Source organism: Leptodactylus fuscus, chromosome 5 (genome assembly GCF_031893055.1).
Source record: "Leptodactylus fuscus isolate aLepFus1 chromosome 5, aLepFus1.hap2, whole genome shotgun sequence".
Classification (NCBI taxonomy): domain Eukaryota; kingdom Metazoa; phylum Chordata; class Amphibia; order Anura; family Leptodactylidae; genus Leptodactylus; species Leptodactylus fuscus.
In genome coordinates, this window is record NC_134269.1 from 187,755,910 (window position 1) to 187,775,304 (window position 19,395).

General features: G+C 41.4%; 1 protein-coding gene across 4 annotated transcripts in view; it reads right to left on the reverse strand.

Annotated features, from left to right (window-relative positions):
• The window catches only part of SGCD (sarcoglycan delta), a 514,319-nt gene that overhangs the window by 68,234 nt on the left and 426,690 nt on the right, over window positions 1-19,395 (reverse strand). For all 4 annotated transcript variants that reach the window (XM_075274918.1, XM_075274919.1, XM_075274920.1 and 1 more), the window contains 2 exons: window positions 10,254-10,355; window positions 1,631-1,718 (listed from right to left, as the gene is read on the reverse strand). In XM_075274918.1, the coding sequence (XP_075131019.1) occupies window positions 1,631-1,718; window positions 10,254-10,355 (190 nt within the window). The remainder of the gene's footprint in view (window positions 1-1,630; window positions 1,719-10,253; window positions 10,356-19,395) is intronic.

Genomic DNA, 19,395 nt, shown 5'->3' on the forward strand with positions numbered 1-19,395 from the left:
AGACTGACACCTCAATGAGCCCCATGCCAGAAAGTATAGACCATCAGGACCCAGGAAGCGTCACAACCAAAGCAGAAGGGGACCATTGAGGTATCAATTTTTTTAGGACATCATGTTTAGCTCTTTTTTTTAGATCTTTACAGCTGATTTTTAAGAAAAAACAGTACATAAGACTTAGAGAGAATAGAACATAAAGTGGTTAAGGCTGGGGCCCCAAGTTGCAGAAACGCAGCTTTTCTTGTTGCAGATTTTGCTGCAGTTTTTTGAGCTGAAGCCAAGAATAGCCACAGAAAGAAATGGGAAATATAAAGGAAGTTCTTATACTTCTACCTCCTGCTCAAACCAATCTTGGCTTTGGATCTGAAAACTGCGGCGAAATCTGCAACAACAAAAAAAGCTGTGTTTCAGCAATGTGGGACCTCGGCCTAAGACATTAATTTTATTATTGTCTAATTTCACACAACTTCTGCACATGTTGTTGTATATCTTTGGTCCCAATGTAATGTGAACCCAAGCTCTTGTGTCTGGTTCAGGGCATTCAGCACATTAACCCATTGAGGTAATTTATTATGCCTTGTATACCAGTTTTCTGGCGTAAGGGTTGGTTCACACTAGCGCTTGTATTCCGTCCGCAAGGAGTCCGCATGGAGACCCCCCGGACGGAATGCAATCGCAATTGCAAGTGATGTGCTTGCAAAGCACATGGAGCCCACAGACTATAATGGGCTCCGTGTGCTTGCCGCGCACTGCCCCCATGAATGAATTGTGCGGACAGTGCGCGGCAAGCACACGGAGCCCATTATAGTCTATGGGTTCTGTGTGCGTAACTGCACAGCGCTTGCATTAGTGTTGGTATTCCATTCGGGGGGTCTCCATGCGGACTCCTTGCGGACGGAATACAAGCGCTAGTGTGAACCAACCATAAAAGGCATAAGTAGTCACTATTTTTTTCTGCAAATCAGCATTTTACCCTAAAAAATTGCAACTTTGGCCAGCACACTCCACCCAGATTTATCATAATTTATGTGACACATCTTCCATAAATCATGGGGGAAATATATGACCGCTATAAGCTGGCAAACATTTACCTTGGGGTGTAGGGTGCACACAGCACTGGCTCCAGGGCTATGAAGACTGGTGTTAGTAACCCCAATCTTCATAAATCTATCCCAATATATTTAATGTATTCACGCCTCATATGGTATGCAATTCTGATTAGAAGCGATGTCACAAAGGGATCATTTCCATTGGATGATTCCTGGTGGAATTGTAAGACCGAATACTATAAAATAAACGACTGCTTGAAGTCATTTAAGAAACACTTCACACACATGTTATGAGTCCTGTGTGTGTTTTCTTGTCCAGCTTGCTGGTATTTATTTCCCTTTTTTTCCCCATAAGGGAACTTAAGAATTGAAAGCTCAAAGCCAATAAGATAAGATTCAGAGTATTGGGGATCATAACTAAATTCTATCACAACACTTGTCATTGTATTGCTATGACTCAAAGACTGGTGAACCATCTGTTTTATATAATGTTCTCATCTGCTTGATACAGGAAGGCAAAAACAGTCTTTGTATTGACCTCCTGGAATCCTTGGACGCTTAAGAAGTTTGTAAGACTTTCTCACCTGTGACAAGTTGAGTGACGGGTTTCATATCCTCATTCAGAATATTGAGGGTTATATTTCGATCTGACTGAAGGTATAACGGGCTCCCCTGCGGGCACGACAATATGGAGAGAACAGATTAGCTCCTTATAATTTACAATACCAAAAGATCATGCATGACATTCCAAATGGCTGGCACAGCTGAATCATACCCAGGAGGCCAAACTATTCAATGAATACAATAAAAATTCATCTGCCACCATGAGAATAATTACTGTGTCAGAAATCTAAATCACTTTTTTGAGGTTTTCTTAAAAAAAAAAAAAAGTCTTGAAGTTAAAACTTTAGAAGTGATGGCGACCATAAGTTCTTCTTTTATTTCTTGAATTATTCAAGGCTGGGTGTAGATACTGTCCTCGGGAGAACAATTTCTTTGAGAATTCTCAATAGAGTTTCCCCTTTAAGAAAATCGTCTTCTTGATGATTTCAGTGAGAGTTATGAGTTAATTCTCTTAGCCCTATCATCTAGTTGTAAGAGACTGTTGTGTGTAGTAGATAAAAGGGTAAAGATTGAGAGTTCTCAGTAGTTGATACCTTTTTAATGGCTAACAAAAAATGATGACATATTGCAAGCTTTCGGAACTGCTAGGTTCCTTCATCAGGCGGGTAACAGTTCCGAAAGCTTGCAATATGTCATCATTTTTTGTTAGCCATTAAAAAGGTATCAACTACTGAGAACTCTCAATCTTTACATTTCATATCCACTGGCTAATATGGTTTTTCTTATAGAGATAAAAGGGGACATCATGGCAAAAGTCATAATGGAGTTCCCTGCTGTAGCCCTGGTTTATATTGTCTCTACACACCAGTACCATTGACAAATGAGTCCAAATTTGTTTCCTTGTGTGAATCGCTGCTTTCATTGCAGAGATATTGCATCTTTTGCATCTTGGAGGAGTGACAGCGTTACCGTTGCCCCAAAGAAGTAAGTGGCAATGCCTTCATTGCTCCAAAATGATCAATAATGGTGATGGTGGGCCCAATTCACAAGGGAGGAAAACACTATCTTAGGAGAACCTAACCTATTTATCTAGGGCACAGGGCTGATAGATCTGCTGGTTTCTTTGCCATTCTGCTAAGTGTTAAGTAAAATTTAGCTAAAGAGATAATAAAATGTGATCAGTAAGCTAAAGGTTTCCCAGAATGGTGCAAAAGAAAAGTAAAACTCGAACAAAAACAAAAAAAAAACAACTAGCATTTATATGTCATTGACTTGAAAAAGTTATGGATTTTAGAATGTGACAATGGAAAAACAACCTTTCATGTTCTCTGGCACTGGCGGTATTATATAGCGCTAGAAAGCTTAATTCAGCTTTCCCATGTGCGCCCGGAGATATCACTGCCGTTAGTTTCAGCACTAATATCTCTTCACTGTCACAAGGGCGGGCCTTGCAGCCTGGAGTCATGTCTGGGCAGTAAGGAACTGTCACGACCTGAATTCTGGTAATAAAATTGTGTGTTTTTCTGGTGGGGATTTGAGCCGGTGTTCTGTGGTTTTCAGGTGGTTTCCTTGCCATTAGTCCATTCTGTTTGGGCATTGAGTATTGTCCTTCAGAGTATGCTTGAGGTTCTCTGGAGCGAACCTCGGGTGTTGGTCGTTGTCATTATCCTATGGGACGATTCTGGGATTCTGGGGCCTTTATTAGGAGGAGGGCTGGCTTCACTAGTTGCTGGTTTTTGTGGTTACCACCTAGAATTCGTGGCTCTGGGAGGAGTAGTGTTTTGCTAGAATTTCAACTGGCTAGGAAGTGGTGTGAGTGTTGCCTTGTGTGTGAGTCTGGTTTGTCCCTCCACACTTCTACTCTACCCTGTCCTTCAGTTCTGTTTGCCTGGCATTATCTTGTTGTTTGAGGTTTGGGTTCCAGTTTGTTTTGCCCCAGTCCTCACCTCTCCACTGTCCCTCTCCTCATTCTTTTGTTGCGTATTGTGAGGTGCTGCGTGCCTGTTGTCCAGCACATCCCATTCTGTTTGTTTTGTCTGCAGTTGCACCTAGGGTTGACCACTTTAGTATCCCCAGTCCCTAACTCTCTTGTAGCTCTCACCCTATCTGTCGGCTAGGCCTTTGTGTTAGAGAGCCAGGAGTTGTCGGGGCCAAGGCTAGCTTGGGATCAGCTGACCACCACCCGCAGGCAGGTCCTAGCTAGCCACCGTAGCGTCAGGGAAAGTTTCCTTTCCCTGTTTCCTTAGCGGTGCAGTCTGCAGTCCGGATTCTGGGTCTGGGCATACACACGAACGTGACAGGAACACTCCTTCACCCCCACCCCCCAATAGTACTCTTCCACGGCCTTGTACCGTCTGACGGCATATTGGTGCTGAAACTAACAACACCGATATCTCCGGCACCTAAGCGCGTACCATCAGCTTTCTAGTGATATATTACAGTGATGATGCCAGAGGACATGAAAGGTCCTCTTTACAGAAACTAAAAAAAAATTCTGTGATCTACCTTGGGGATGGGGAGTCAAAAATATTGGGTGCAGGTTTTCTTCTCCTACGATCCATCTACTGACTCCACCACAGAAGTGACAACCGGTTTACTTGAAACTTTCATCATTTTATGTCAAAATACATCATCCATATCCTTACATGACTAGGTCAACTACCTGTTCATATAGGTAATCCAGTATCTGTAATGTTGGCCGTGTTCCAGTGATATAAAAATGAAAAAGTTCAGGTAAATTTTTATCAACTCGATAGTTGAGGACAACCCAACAATTCACATTTTTAGATGATTTTTTTCATTTCCCGGGGAATGCATACGGGCCTAGTATGATATATCTTATTAGACGTCTTTGCTCTCTTAACTGTACTCAGTTATTCAACCAGATGGCTGATGCTGAATGACCGTTTTGGTTTTCTTACAAGAAACCCAACGATGTGTAGATAAATATATGTTAGAAGTAAAACTGTCCAGCAGCTGCAACCTTGGGGACCGAACCAATCAAGATGCTGCCTTGAAAGTATATTGCCAAGTCAGCATCAATACTTATGGAACGGACATAATTATATGGAGGCTTAGCCGTGTAAGAAGCCTGGATTTAGGAGATTTATATTAGTTATTTCCATTCTGGGAGATATTGGAGTCATCGAGAAAGTGTCAAGATGTACTTTTGCATCTTAATTTGGTAGAAGTCTCGGAACAAGAGTTCTTGTAGCTTAGCCTTGCGGTGGCACTGAGTTGCTCTGACTCCCAGCAGAGAGCAGATGTCTGGGCTTCGGCGTACACTATATCAGTCAGAGATGTGGCTACTGCAGCTGCAGATGGTGATCTTGCTGACCTCCTCTGTCTGTATAAATCTTTATCATTAACCTGCCAGCGAGGAAGCTGTAAAGACTGTGTATGCAAACACTGATCCATAGCATAAGCTTCCTGTCTTCTTCTTCTATGACAAGCGGTTGCCGTTGATGTTGGCAAAGTTAGGGTTAATGATCGCCTTTCTAATAAATCCTGAGGGCTGTGTCTGTTTCTATAGTCAACTTGCATAAAGCTAAATGTTGTAATAAAAAAAACAGCGGCCCAAGTCTTGCCCTCCATGCAAAAGGGACATTTTTTACTTAAATTTGCATTTATACTGCAACCCGTAAAGTGAAAATTTATTTGATATATTCAGCAGACTGTGCTCAGTCTCAATGAATTTTCGCTACTCAAAATGTCTTTTCCATGCGTTTGCTTTTGTTCTTTTAAACAAAGACTTAAACGGAGTTTGTCATCAGAACTCATCATATGAAGCCAGTCCCGCAGATAGATGGGTAAGGCTGGTCTTACACGACCGTAGTGGTTTTTACGGTCCGCAATTTGCTGATCAGCTACTCTAAATTTCACTCCAAAAAGTAATTCTGCAGACGTCCGTGTCCCTCCACAGGCACCCATAGAGTTTTATGGGACAGTCCGTCCCGTGATGTCCGTGACTTTGTGAACCTGCGGTATTCAGTGCAGACCCTGGTCATGGCACGACACACTACGAATAAAATATCCGGTGGTGTAGGAGGCCGCACTAAATATAATGTGTCCGCAAATGGTCCGCAATTGAGAACCGACAATTGCAGACCATTTACGGACTTAACATACGTTCGTGTAAGGCCAGCCTTAGGGTTCCCTGAATCAAGCAGTGTCTTCCCCTTCGTTGCCCCTGTTACCAATATATAAATGTCTTGCTGATATGCAAATGAGGTCTTTGGAACAATGGAAACACCGTCATTGTTCCTATGAGGTAAGTTGCAACACCCTGAATGCTTCAAAAAGATCATTTGCATATTGACAAAAACAGTAATATCTCGGCAACAGAGGCAGCAATTCACAAGGAGAAAACACTGTCTGGTTCAGAAGTCCTTATCATCAGACCAAATGTTTCTCTTTCCCTTGGAGACCACATATGGTGAAATTTAGGATACAACTGTAGAGGCCCTGCAACATGTCCAAATGCAAAGACATTCTGGCTGGAGAAGTGAGTTAAATTATACGATACTGTAAATTAAACCATTGTCATCAAAGGCCATTTGTTCCATTAAAGGGATTGTTCTCCTTGTAAAAAATTTTAGATATAGGGTGGTGTCAACAACTGATGGGAGACTTGCCTTGTCTCCCCTCTAACTGCTGGTTTCCTGCTTATATTGCATGGACCCGGTGACCAGGTCTGCGTGCACCAATTACCCCTGGTTATTTAAGGTACCCCCCCCTTGGGAAGATGGCCTAAACAATTAGGTACCTAGTTATTTGTGTACTGCTATGTTGTTTGTCTGTATTACTCATGTCTGACCTCTGCTTGTGTTTCCCGATTGTGAACCTATTCTGCCTGTCATGACTTCTGACTGATTACGATATTGACTATATGCCACCAGCCCTGACCTGTGCCTGGATTCCTTTTTTTGCCAATAGGTATTTATTGCAGTTTTCAAGGCACAATACAGAACAAAGAAGGAAACAATACACACATAATTTGATAGTTGAATATGTGTAAGGATTTCCATTATGCACAAACTCTGCCTGCCTTGACCTTGGCTTGTCCACTGTCTACATCTCTGTTTGTTCTAATGGTATAATGCATTGGCATCTCTCAACCAATTGGTTGTCACTGAAGAGAGACTACTCCAAGAAGTATCAACCAAGTTATTCCCTGCAGGGGAATTCACATCCCTGTACAGAGGTTAAAGGGTGAATACAATACACTTAGGTGTAGCCCTAAGTCAAATCCATTCAGACAGTGGGTCCACAGTCAAAATTATATTGAATTGTATGACATTATTACATGTTCATGATATATAAGTATTATATGGGCACCATATGGCTGAACATCATAGGCACTTTACATTACATCTTCTATGACATTAGAAGATACTACTGACGGTATTTCAATAATCTCTCAACGTAGAATAAATATATGGATTGACCAAGGAATCTTTACTTCATTGCCATCAGTGCTCCTCTTATTAACCCAAATCTATTATATTGTGTCTATCATAATTGGTAAGTTGGCCATGATCTTTTATGCGCAGGAGGCCATGATCACCCTGTCAACCCTTGATGTCCACACAACTGCTTTAGGAGAGTCACTGATGCCCATGTGTGGTCTAAGTAACATGATCCAAGTGATGTCTACATTTCTGACCATGATTTGGGTGAATCATACTCAATGGTTGTTTCAATGTGTTTCAGCCTGAATTTGAATCCACTGACAGACCCATACCCAAATGATGCTGTGAGTATGGAACAGTAGACTGATTGTTGGATGGGAACTCAGAGCATTATAGTAGATGGGAACTGACAGCATTATAGGTCACAGACTTTGTTAAATGTACTACATTTGGCCATCTGAATTATTCCATATGGATAGAAGGGAATCTTGCAGCCCTTGCTGCCATAGAGCCCATTGAAAACTTGGATCTCAGGTCTTCTTCAGGATTGTTGAAATAAAGGGGAACTAGATAGAGGGAATCACTCCATTTCCATTATACAACGTTTGAGGAGGGTTAACAAGTGCCGGGCCCTTCTGTCCCAAAATGGGGTTAAATGAGATATCCACTTACTAATATTGATGGCCTATCTAAAGAGAGGCCATCGAGGTTATATCTGTTAGGGTCTGAAAGCCTGGACCCGTGCAGATCAGCTATTCTTGGACAACAGGGCTGCTGGTAATGTTCACATGCTGGGAGCTGCACTGCTCATATACCATATGATTTGCAATGGTGGGTTTGGGTAATGCACTGTAACCTCACTGCAGTCTATGGTCCCACTTCAGTACCTAAAGCCACCAAGTGTGAAATCAGAGGGGGGTCCATTTTTAATGGCATGCACTTAGATAGCATCTGAGTGTCACCTGAGTGCCTTCCATACTCTGTTGATTTCAATGTGGGGTCCCATTCCGATTTAGAGCATTGAAAACCTCCTTGGGCCGCATGCTTGGACATGTGCATTAAGCCTAAGCCAATACCAGGATTGAGCTTCTCTCCAATCTGATGTAAATACACTCATCTTAACCTCTAAAAAAAGAACAACAAAAAATCCCCCAAAATTTAAATTGTATCTTTTTAGTCGTCCCCTTTTAAAACGTCCGTCACACTTGACTCGCCTAAAAGGGACTTCTGAAATATGATGTCAATAAAAATGTTTTAATAGAAAAGCAAGTAAAAGAAGCGATTACACGAAATTCTTCTCTTGGTCGATTTCATTTAATTGAATTTTAAAACCACTAAGTGCCGGCACATGAGATTGCAGATTCACTTGTTATGCCGAAAACCTGGAGTGACTCTAGTTCCCCAAGGACAGATCTAGCAAACCTGCTGTTTACACCTGCAGGCAATAATAATTTACAAGTGAACAGTACTGTATTAATGGATGGCGCTATGCTACGGCAGGAGATAGATATCCCTCCCTCACATGGGATTTAAAGCTATTTCTCACATGTAAAAATATTACGTTGGTGAACAAGCCTCCGGAGGAGATGATAAATAGACGAGGTTCTCACACGCAAACACTGGGGGTCTTATGAACTGTATACGGGAAGCAGGAAGGCGTTTACACAGGTTTAAATACTCTCTCAGTGGTAGCTGTTTATCCTGATCTGGTTCATAAATACAAACCATGACAATAACAAAACCACATGTATAGACCCTGTATGGCTGCACATGCCGTCCTTTTAACAGGACCTTTTAATAACACCAACTGCAACTTTCTGCATTCTTGAAAAGAAGCCACTCCAGTGATTCCAACAAAAGTTGGAATTTTTTCTCTAGCCCCTACTGTTCACGAGCAATCAGTGCTCATAATTTCAGCAAAGTTACGCTCTTGTCTGTCAGCAGGGCGGTCCCTGTGTTTCTGGTCCAACCCAGGACTGCCCACCTAGTAGTAGTATTCTGAAAATAAAAGCTGATTGCTTGGTAATGATGAGGGATAGAGAAAAACTCCAACTGTAAGGTGCAACCAAGAGATGTTGTATACCTCTGCAATATGGAATATTCTGGAATTGGAACATGCTGAAATACCATGACAACATATCCATAATATAACTAGTGCATACACGATGACACAAAAAATATATTCTTAACAACTGTGTTCAATAATATCTATCTATCTATCTATCTATCTATCTATCTATCTATCTATCTACATATCTATCTATCTATCTACATATCTATCTATCTATCTATCTATCTATCTATCTATCTATCATCTATCTATCTCCTATCTATCTATCATCTATCTATCTCCTATCTATCTATCTATCTCATATATTTTATATATTATCTATTTATTATATCTATTTTCTACATATCTCTACATATTTATCCATTATATCTGACACATCTATTTATACTATCTATCTATCTATCTATCTATCTATCTATCTATCTATCTATCTGTCTGTCTATCATCTATCTATCTATCTATCTATCTATCTATCTATCTAATGCAGCAAATGAACAGCACTCCAAAAATAAATAAAAAAAGGTGAGGATTTATTCCATAGCAACGTTTCAGTCCCAGAAGTGCAGGACCTTTCTCAAGCCTGAGAAAGGTCCTGCACTTCTGGGACCCAAACGTTGCTATGGAATAAATCCTCACCTTTTTTTATTTTTGGAGTGCTGTTCATTTGCTGTATTATCTATATGTGGTCATATGCCTGATCACTTAGAACTTGCACCCACTGGTCAGGTTAGGTCTTTTTCTGGTGCTGCTCTATACAACTATTATTCTATCTATCTATCTATCTATCTCCTATCTATCTATCTATCTATCTATCTATCTATCTATCTATCTATCTATCTATCCATCCATCCATCCATCTCATATCTAACTATCTATCTTTGTAATATATAATAATATAGTATTATATAAAAAGAAATACATACAGGCTTGTCCATACCATGCTTTAAGGGCACCATGTTGGGGACATAGTTTGTCCAGTGAAACGCTGATTTTAGTGAGACATTACTGGGTAGGAGGCAGCCCCCCCTGCAGGTTTTGGGCCCTATCTTTACCTATACCCTTGAGAGCAGTCACACTGTAGATGCGGTACTGATGGTGGCATTGCCCAGAAATACTCCATACAGTGACAGTCAGGGATTACAGGCTGTGATTTATACTTACCGGCCTGGAGCGGATTTCTTTGGCATACAGAGGTTTCAAGAATTCAGAATCTCCCTCGAGCCGTAAACCTTTTTCTGTGATTCTCAGGTTACCCATTCCATCCTGCAACACAAAGCAGTAAGACCGAAAAGTAAATCCAAGGTTTTTATAAGGACTTGGGGACTTTGTATACAGAAAATCCGTAAGCGTGAAATGCAGAATTATTTATAAGTGTGATAAGATGAGATTGTAGGTAACATGAAGGCGCGGCTGGTATTCAAAGGAAGGTATTGTTACCAAGAGACTCGGCGGAGATGAGATGAGACGTCTTATCTGGTCATGTCGCTTTAGTCCCATCGTTTTTATGGACTCGGAATAAAATACCTATGCATAGGAGTGTCTTATGCTTCCTGGAAGCATAGTAGGGCAGACTTATTTCTTGCAGTAAAAAGGTTGCAAACCTGTGGCTTGCATTTTCTTAAGGCCACTTGCCACTCGGCATTTTCCAGAAAGTGGATGGGGTTATTGATCACTTTAGTTGCATAATTATAACATAAATCTACACTGGATATATATTTGGATGGGGAAAAAAAATCTAGGATTGCTTTTAAATTCTTAACTTGACCTAAAAGATTAGGAGGATTTGGCCTATCCAATATTAAACAATATTACCTGGTATCTATTCTGGATTATAGCATAGTGGCAGCCCATGTATAACAATAGATGGATAGAAATAGAAAAAGCAGTACTGAAAACCTGAGGAATATCCTCTAGATCCAGGCCCTTAAAGGGGTTATCCAGCTTCCAAAAATGATCTCCCAATCCATCCACAGCAGCGCTAAATACTCACCGGCCCTTTCCTTGGCTTTATTTTGCTTGCTGCTCCTAGTATCAATGTTATTTGCATGCAGTGACTACATGGACAAACTACATTTCCCATGATTCATCTGTCTGCTCTCACTCTCTGTGTTTGCTGTTCACAGGCTGGAGTGATTGAACTTGCAAGCAAAACATCACAGCATAAGATAAGATAGTCCTTTAATTGTCCCACCATGGGGAAATTCAGTGTATTACAGCATCAAGTGACCTCAGATGTGAGAGTGATTTATTACCGTGTTTCATTGCCAGGAAGAGTAGAGAAGGGAGGGGTACACAGACAGATAGAAAGCAGGCGGGTCAATAATGGGAAATGTAGTTTGTCCACAGATTCATTACATGTTATATGTATATTTATATATCGCTGTATAATATGTGATATAAAAATCCCAATCCTGACTGTGTTTTCAACCAGTGATATCTCTGGAAATAATTTAGATAGTGTTACATGATAGAAGAGAATCTCCTCTAATATGACACCAAAAGCAAGATTGTATGTTTTATAATGTCCAAGATATAACAGTTTGAAGTGTCCCTCCCCCACCCTCATTTTCTGTATCCCCTGTACTCCAAACTCAGTAACATTCAGTAAGAGGCAGAAACAGTTCTCAATACAGAAGCAAGGGGAACAGTGAAAAAATTCAGGATTTCACTGAAAGGAGCCAAAATTTGTTACAAAATTACATTAAATTAAAGAAATTTTTTGAGAAAAGTCTCAAAAAATTTCTTTCATTTCATATCCACTGGCTAACACGGTACAAGGATAATTTTTCTTTTACAAAATTTTATTAATGACACAAATCCTGCTAGAAAATGAAAAGTTATCTGAAAGTTTAGTTACACTTTAATTTCTGTTGAACCCCTGTAGACAGCACTATTGTGACCCATGTCAATATATAAAGTATTTCTTAAAATGATGTAACCTGCTGTAACTTTGTCAAATAAGTGTTTTCTATACTTGCCTTTTTTTTACCTGTTCAACCTAGTTCACATTCTTATCCTGAAAACAATAAAAACTATTGAAACAGAAATACGCTGGGTATAAGCAGTGCATGGCCTGGCGGAGGATGTGCCGAATCTGGCAAATCCTCCACGATCAAAGAGATCATAAAGACGTTGGTCTTGATGAATCTGCTCCATTGTTGTAAGCAGAGACAAATTCCATTGCATGCTATGGTGGCGAAGTCACATGTAATGAGGTTTGGATTGTAGGCACCAGTCGTGTCACTGTTTTGTTGAACACAAACACAATGGCAAACACAAGACACACAGTGCCTACATTAGATACAATGTTGCTGTGTAGCCTTAGCGTAATTCTGTAGGAGATAAATATGAGCAGATAATATGGGCACTTACACAGTGTGATGTATAGAGGCAAATTTCGGAGTCTCCACGGGGGCCACTACTCTAGAAGTCTATCTCTAGTATCTACATTAGTGTTTAACCCTATAACATCGCTATGAGGAGCTGCATTTTATGTGCCCTTTTAGGCACTGGGTGCCAAGGGAGAACAAAAAAGCCACTTTACCTTGGCCAGTACACAGGACATTAACACGTATGCAAAAAACTGAAGATCAATATACTGGACCAGGACTAGTATATAGGGACCAGTAAATCAATATACAGCACTAGGACTAGTATTAAAGAATCAAGATAGCAATATACACAGCTAGGAATGGTATATATTGACCCGTAAATCAGTATACAGGATTGTGACTAGTATCAAGGATCAGCACAGCAGTGTATATATTGGGCTAAAGGGACCAATAATTTGGTGTACAGGGATAGAACTACTATACGTGGACCAGTAGATCAGTATGCAAGGATAGGACTAGTATATATTGGCCAATAAATCAATATACACAGCTATGACTAGTATACAGGGACCAGTAAACCCATATACAGAGCAAGAACTACAATACAGGAAACAGTAGGACTAGAATATAGAGACTTGTAAATCATATATAGGGGTAGGCCTAATATACAGTGACCAGTTACTGGACCCATAGAGTCTATTTGCCCATAAAGCACATGTAATGGGTTTCCGTCTGGTAAGTCTAATGTAAACATGAATCTAATGTTATTTAACATGAAATCCAATATTCTCGGACGCTTTCCCAATGAAATGAAGCTGAAAGACTTAATTGTATCTAATTTTCGGATTATTCTGCCGCTCTCCTGACTGCCGTCACACAAGGGTCTGTTACAAATGTGGTTGACAGCGAGAGGAGGATGTGACAAACTCCAAGGAGCGATCACTCACTCTGCTGGGAAGCTGGCGCCGATGTATCATTTACATCTCTAGTGATCCTTACAACTCTCTCGTCCACCCTCCAGTGAGCTGCCTACCCACACGTAGCAAAAAATGTCATTCCCCATTTATAAACTGGAGTCTCAATATGTCCTGGCAGAGCGGCCTCATCCATCCTATTTAGTGATTCTGAATAATCATCATTACCACAGGCCGTAATATTTCCTGTACTTCAGGCTGAGCTTATGGCAAGCAGAGCCCCCTCAAGGAGGAACGTGTGTGATGAATATGATAATACCATTCATATGCTTCCAAAAAGAGAACTTTAAGGGGCCCATAGGATGGAGTAAATAGGTGTACACAGTAGTGTATGCTAAAGATCTATATTCCCCATTACTGTGCCAGGTCTTGGTGCCCTGAACAGAAGGATCTGGTGTTTGTTTCACCCACTATACCCTTTTCATGACCCTTTGGCCCAAATGGTGTTGCCTTCTTCTGGATCACTGGGTTCCTGTATTATTAGGAGTCTATAACTCTATCTAATGGACAATTGTATTAAACAAGTACAGCAGTGACTGTCATGTCCTACCTCCCAAATACTCCATACTCAGAAGTTTAGTCCCAACGCCACAGGACATAATACTTTTGTCTCTGAGGAGCTGTTCTACCTCAAAAAGTTTTATCCAAGCAGACATCTGCAGGAATGCACTTCTGGCGGTAGAAGAGGGCAGATGTATAAAAAGGGTACTTAAACTTTGGGTCATCAGTGACTTTCACTACAATTGTAGGATTATGGCTAACGTTAGGGTATTGTGGCTGGCTCTGGGGCATTATGACCTGCAACAGGGAACTGTGTTTAGTACTGTGGTTTTCACTGTCATGGGGGGCACTATAGAATATATACAGCTCATGCACCCCACATCTACATGCTACTCTTCTGGCATGGACAAACTTTAGTGAGGCATATCACTGTTGAGGGAACCAGAAGCTAAAGTTTGAGAAGCTCTAATCTTCACAAACTACTCAAAGGGGTGGTCCAAAATAAGAGAATGAGAATTAACCCCTAAACTAAACTCCCTCCCCCTACCTAATTTCTAATTTACTTCAATTAAAAGAAATCTATAATTACTAGTGTTGTGTGAATAGTATTCGAAACTATTCGTCGAAAAACTTGCTCCCATAGGAATGCGTGGAAGCGGCCGAGCACCAAGGGGTTAAGCGCTGTGAAGAATTGCCGGCCACTAACACGCATTCCTATAGGAGCGAGGTATTCATATCTACTATTCGCTCAACACTAATAATTACCCATATCTCTGCAGCGGTCATGTGACCACCTCAGGGTCACTTTCTGATAAACTGGTGACGTCCGTTTTGCCGCTTACGAAACCGAATGTCACCACTACATCTCCCCCTCCCCCATACATACCTACTAAGCCTTCCTGTGTCTGAGGAACGGCTCCTCTCCTCTTCCTGTCTTCTAGCAGTGGGCGTAATAGGTTAACTAGGGAGATGGGGGGAGGGTGGTAGGGACTAGTAATGGGCAGTGTTGCTAGCCCAGTGAAAGAGGAAGGGTGGGAGGGGCTAGGCTAGTGAGACAGGGAGGGTTTTGTAACGTAGTGAGACAGGAGGGGGAGCTGAGTGAGAGGGAACTAGTGTAGCAGCTACACAGGAAGATGCACAGCAGGAGGCTAATACCAGTAAACAAAGGCAGAGGATGCAGCAGTTACCAGAGTCACTCAGAAATCAGTCATGGAAACCTTTTCTGCCATGTGAACTGTCTGCGCAGCTAGGCGTGACGGTATGCTGATGCAGCATTGGCATCCCGCTCCTGATTAGGTCTGGATGAATGGGTATATACAGGAGTGCGCCTCGAGCTGTGGACACCGCGGCTGAATCAGCCACGGAATCCTCGGCAAAATAGGGCACCTCGCTTCTTTTTTCTGCTACTAGCTAGCAGAAAAAAAGCAAGCAGCTCTAATGCCGCGTCAAAATCCGCCTGCAAAAAACTCTGTGTGAACTAGCCCTTATTAACCCATTACTAGCACTAACAGACTTTTCTAAGAAAAAGTTTTTCTGCTCGGAAAACCCCTGTAATGAACTTCACCTCTTCTTGATGCCCATTATGAGATTTTGCAACTTACCTCCAACTGTAGTGGAAAATGTCTACATCTACATCAGTACTCACCTTAATCCACCTCATTCAACAAAGTAATAAGAGGGTAAGGGAACAAACCGAGGAGCCAGAAGTACTCTATGCAACCGCAATATTTTACACAATATTTTGTACGCTTAGTATTTTTCTTTATGTACTCAAGACCAATATATTTACGCTTAAGGCTTTTGTAATGCTGGCACGAGCACCAAAAAGGCCAGATCTGAGTGCATTAAGTGCACAGCAGAGCGCTGAGTGGGTACAGTGATTACAGCGCTGCTATTGATGTCTAGACTCCGGCGGTTTGCTGAAAAGGTTGACTATTTTTATCAAGTACCCTTATTTTTGTGACATTTTTCATTGACGCGAGGGAAAGGTTTGTTTGGCTTTGCCATTGACGCTCATGCAAATTCGACTCAGTGCTTCTAAATTAATTCCTAATGTCTTACCTAGAAGGCTGACATACATTTTACCGCCCCTGGTTACAAACCAAAAACATTACGGCTCGATATAAATGATCTCTCCCTGGTAGATAGTAATGTCATTTGCATATACATCCCACTATATCTAATTGCTATGGGAAGTGTTTGGAACAGAGTAAGCTGGACTCGCTACAACCCAGGGACATAGAAAATATATAAAAATGATTAAAAGGAAAGAATAATTCTGTACGATGCACACCTAAAATGAAGCGGCATTGCGGCCCAGCGATTGGCTCTTTGGGTCTGCAATATCGAAGCCAAACTCAAGAAAGATACAACTGCATGGACTCTGTAGGTTCTTGTCATGCTAATGTTTCCTTAATGGCTGAAGTTGGGGCACATTTATTGTGGCACAAAAAAGTTGGACCTTTTTAAACGCTGGCAAGGTTAATTATTCTGTATGGTGTCTGCCGTTGTTGTGGTGCGGTGCCTATGGGCCTATGTGGCCCAGAACCTGGGGGCTTAGACTGATGGCAAGGGCCGCTGGGTAGCTGTCCTTGTGGGTACTGTATTGTGGTGGTGGCGGTCGCTATTCAGTGGTGCACCCAGTAGTGTAGGGGTCCACTATATAGAGGTTGCCGTGAAGTGGCTACTAGCCTTATACACCTTGATCAATATGTACACTAAGAAGCTTATATTCAGTATTGTAGAATTTGCTGAGAAGCCCAAGATCAATAAATAATATTGGAATATGCAGTCCATGTCTTTTTTTTCTTTGTGCCTATTTAAAGTAGCCCTCCATTTTTTATATTTTTTCCACACAAAAAATTAATTTATATTAAAATTTGTGAACTTTGTATATATTTTACATTACTTTATCTTGCACTTATTTTGAATTACGGCCTGTATTACAGTCCAGAGTTGAATTCACAATTCTGTAGGCTGCAGAGCTGAAATCTCCCAGTATTCATTAGTGTCTAACCAGAAATCTGTCTTTCGATGTCTATTATGCGAAGTTTACACTTGAGACCAGACATAGTAATCCAATGTCAAACCTTCCCATTGTAAGGGTGCATGCACACTACGTAACGCCGGGCGTGTATGAGAGCCGTACACGCCGGCGTTACAGCAGGGCTGCCGAACACTTCCCATTCACTTCAATGGGAGCGCTCGTAAACGCCGCTGTTACGAGCGCTCCCATTGAAGTGAATGGGAAGTGTTCGGCAGCCCTGCTGTAACGCCGGCGTGTACGGCTCTCATACACGCCCGGCGTTACGTAGTGTGCATGCACCCTAATATAGGAACTGAGTTGACATGGGGTGAGTCTGACAACAGTCTTGTTGACTGTTTCCAATGACAACAAGCAGGACTGTGAAACCGTTAAGGTAATAGTCTAATGTATATGACATTTATGAACAGTGTAAAATACCATATGTAATGACCGCGTATTTTACATCCATGGACCCTCGTCAGGATTGTTTGTCTAATTTTAGATCTGGCCCCGACTTCTGTCATTGTTCTGTACACTTGACATCAGAATTACAGACATACATCATGGAGAATGGACTATATTCAGTTTCGAGCCCCTACAGGAATGTGCGTGGGATGTCACATGATCAGATGGCTACTGTTACACACGCAGTAAAATGAATGCTATTATTTTTGCGCACCCAACATATTAGGGCTATCAGGACAATAAGGCATTGTCTGAAAATGAACAGCGCTGTCAGAGAATAATGTCTGCACTATCGTAAGAGATGCGATTGCCACTTTCCATCTGATACAAAATATACTTAGAGGACAGTAATCTATTGCCGAAGTCTGACAAGGAACAGAAGGGTGAAATGAGACGGATATCAAGATTATTATATCTATGTCTTACAGTATCAGAGCTAAGGTATCCTCATTGCCATAGCAACCAGAGGGCACGCCATTTTTAAAGCGTAGTTCAATATATTAAGAAATGGGCCCTATCCGCGTACCAGGCAGCCGCTCCGCAATGGATGAATGAGGAGGGGTGCGTATGGACGTGTCTGTACATCTGCCCACCAGGACAGTTTTTCTTTGTCTGGATAACAACTTCATAAGAAATTGGGGTCTAAAACTAAAATAAGCTAATATAAGAGCGGATACAAAAAAAAAAAAAAAAGAGCGGATACGTGTGGCAAATTTTACATACAATGTATGTGTATTGCTTGCACGATACATAAAGGGAAAGTCTGGAGAAAACCACCTCTTTTCCAAATACAGAAGGTATGGGGTCCAGCTGCTGTCACCACCTCCAGCTATCGCTGCCAATGGGGTATCATTCCCTGTGATCATTGGGCAACCATAATAAGTACTTTCAAGAAAGGGTCTCTCCTTTCCATGGATCTTGCTTTGGCCAAATCTTCTTGAGCTTGTGATGTCCAAATGCTAATGCCGTATTCACACGAGCATGTTTTATGGCTGTGTGCTGTCCTTCAAAAAATACAACTACTTTGCACAGATCAGACTATTGGAACTGATTCATCCATTAAAGGCAATGAGGCAAATTCTTCAATCCCTCTACGCCATGACATTAAAGCACGTCTTGAGCAAGGCACTTTCTTGCACCAAATGTGCCCTTTTATACCTCACCCGCCACATTGACAGAATTAGGGTGCCTTCACTCTTCGGATACACTGACTGATTCTGAATGTTAAAACACGTTCAGAATCAGCGCGTATAAAGCATCCCATTCATTTCAATGGGAGCCGGCATACGAGCGCTCCCCATTGAAATGAATGGGCTGCTTTTTTCTCTATAGGCCCCTTCACACGGCGTAAGCGCTTGGCTCATTCCGAGACGTACATGCGAGCGCTTCTAAACACTTCCCATTCACTTCAATGGGAGTGCTCTTAGAGAAAAAAGCAGCCCATTCATTTCAATGGGGAGTGCTCTGTATGCCGGCTCCCATTGAAATGAATGGGAACTGCTTTATACGTGCTGATTCTGAACGTGTTTTAACGTTCAGAATCAGTCAGCGTATCTGAAGTGTGAATGCACCCGTAGAATGGAAATCTAAGCCAGTCACTACCTGGGGTAAATTTCCATTCTGGCATTAGGACTTCTGACAGGTTTATAAAGGCCGCAGCTTCTTCATAAATCTCCAGTCCTTGTACCAGTTGGACCATTTATTAAGAATGGCATTCAGTAAATTCGTCTTAATAAATTTGTCCATAAGGGATGCCATATGTTTGTGTGAACACATCCTTACACTATGAATGACTGGTACATTTAAGAAAGCTTGGTGACAACCTATGCGGTAGATTTAATGATGGCCATATGGTTGTCACCCAGCTCTCCCAGAAGCTCTAGTCTGATGAAAGGTTCCTTGAAGGTACCAGTTCTTTGTCCACAGAGACAGTTTAAGCAATATATTATAATGTATGCCTTTCTCATTTATAATATACACTGTATTAAAATATACATTAACTTTGC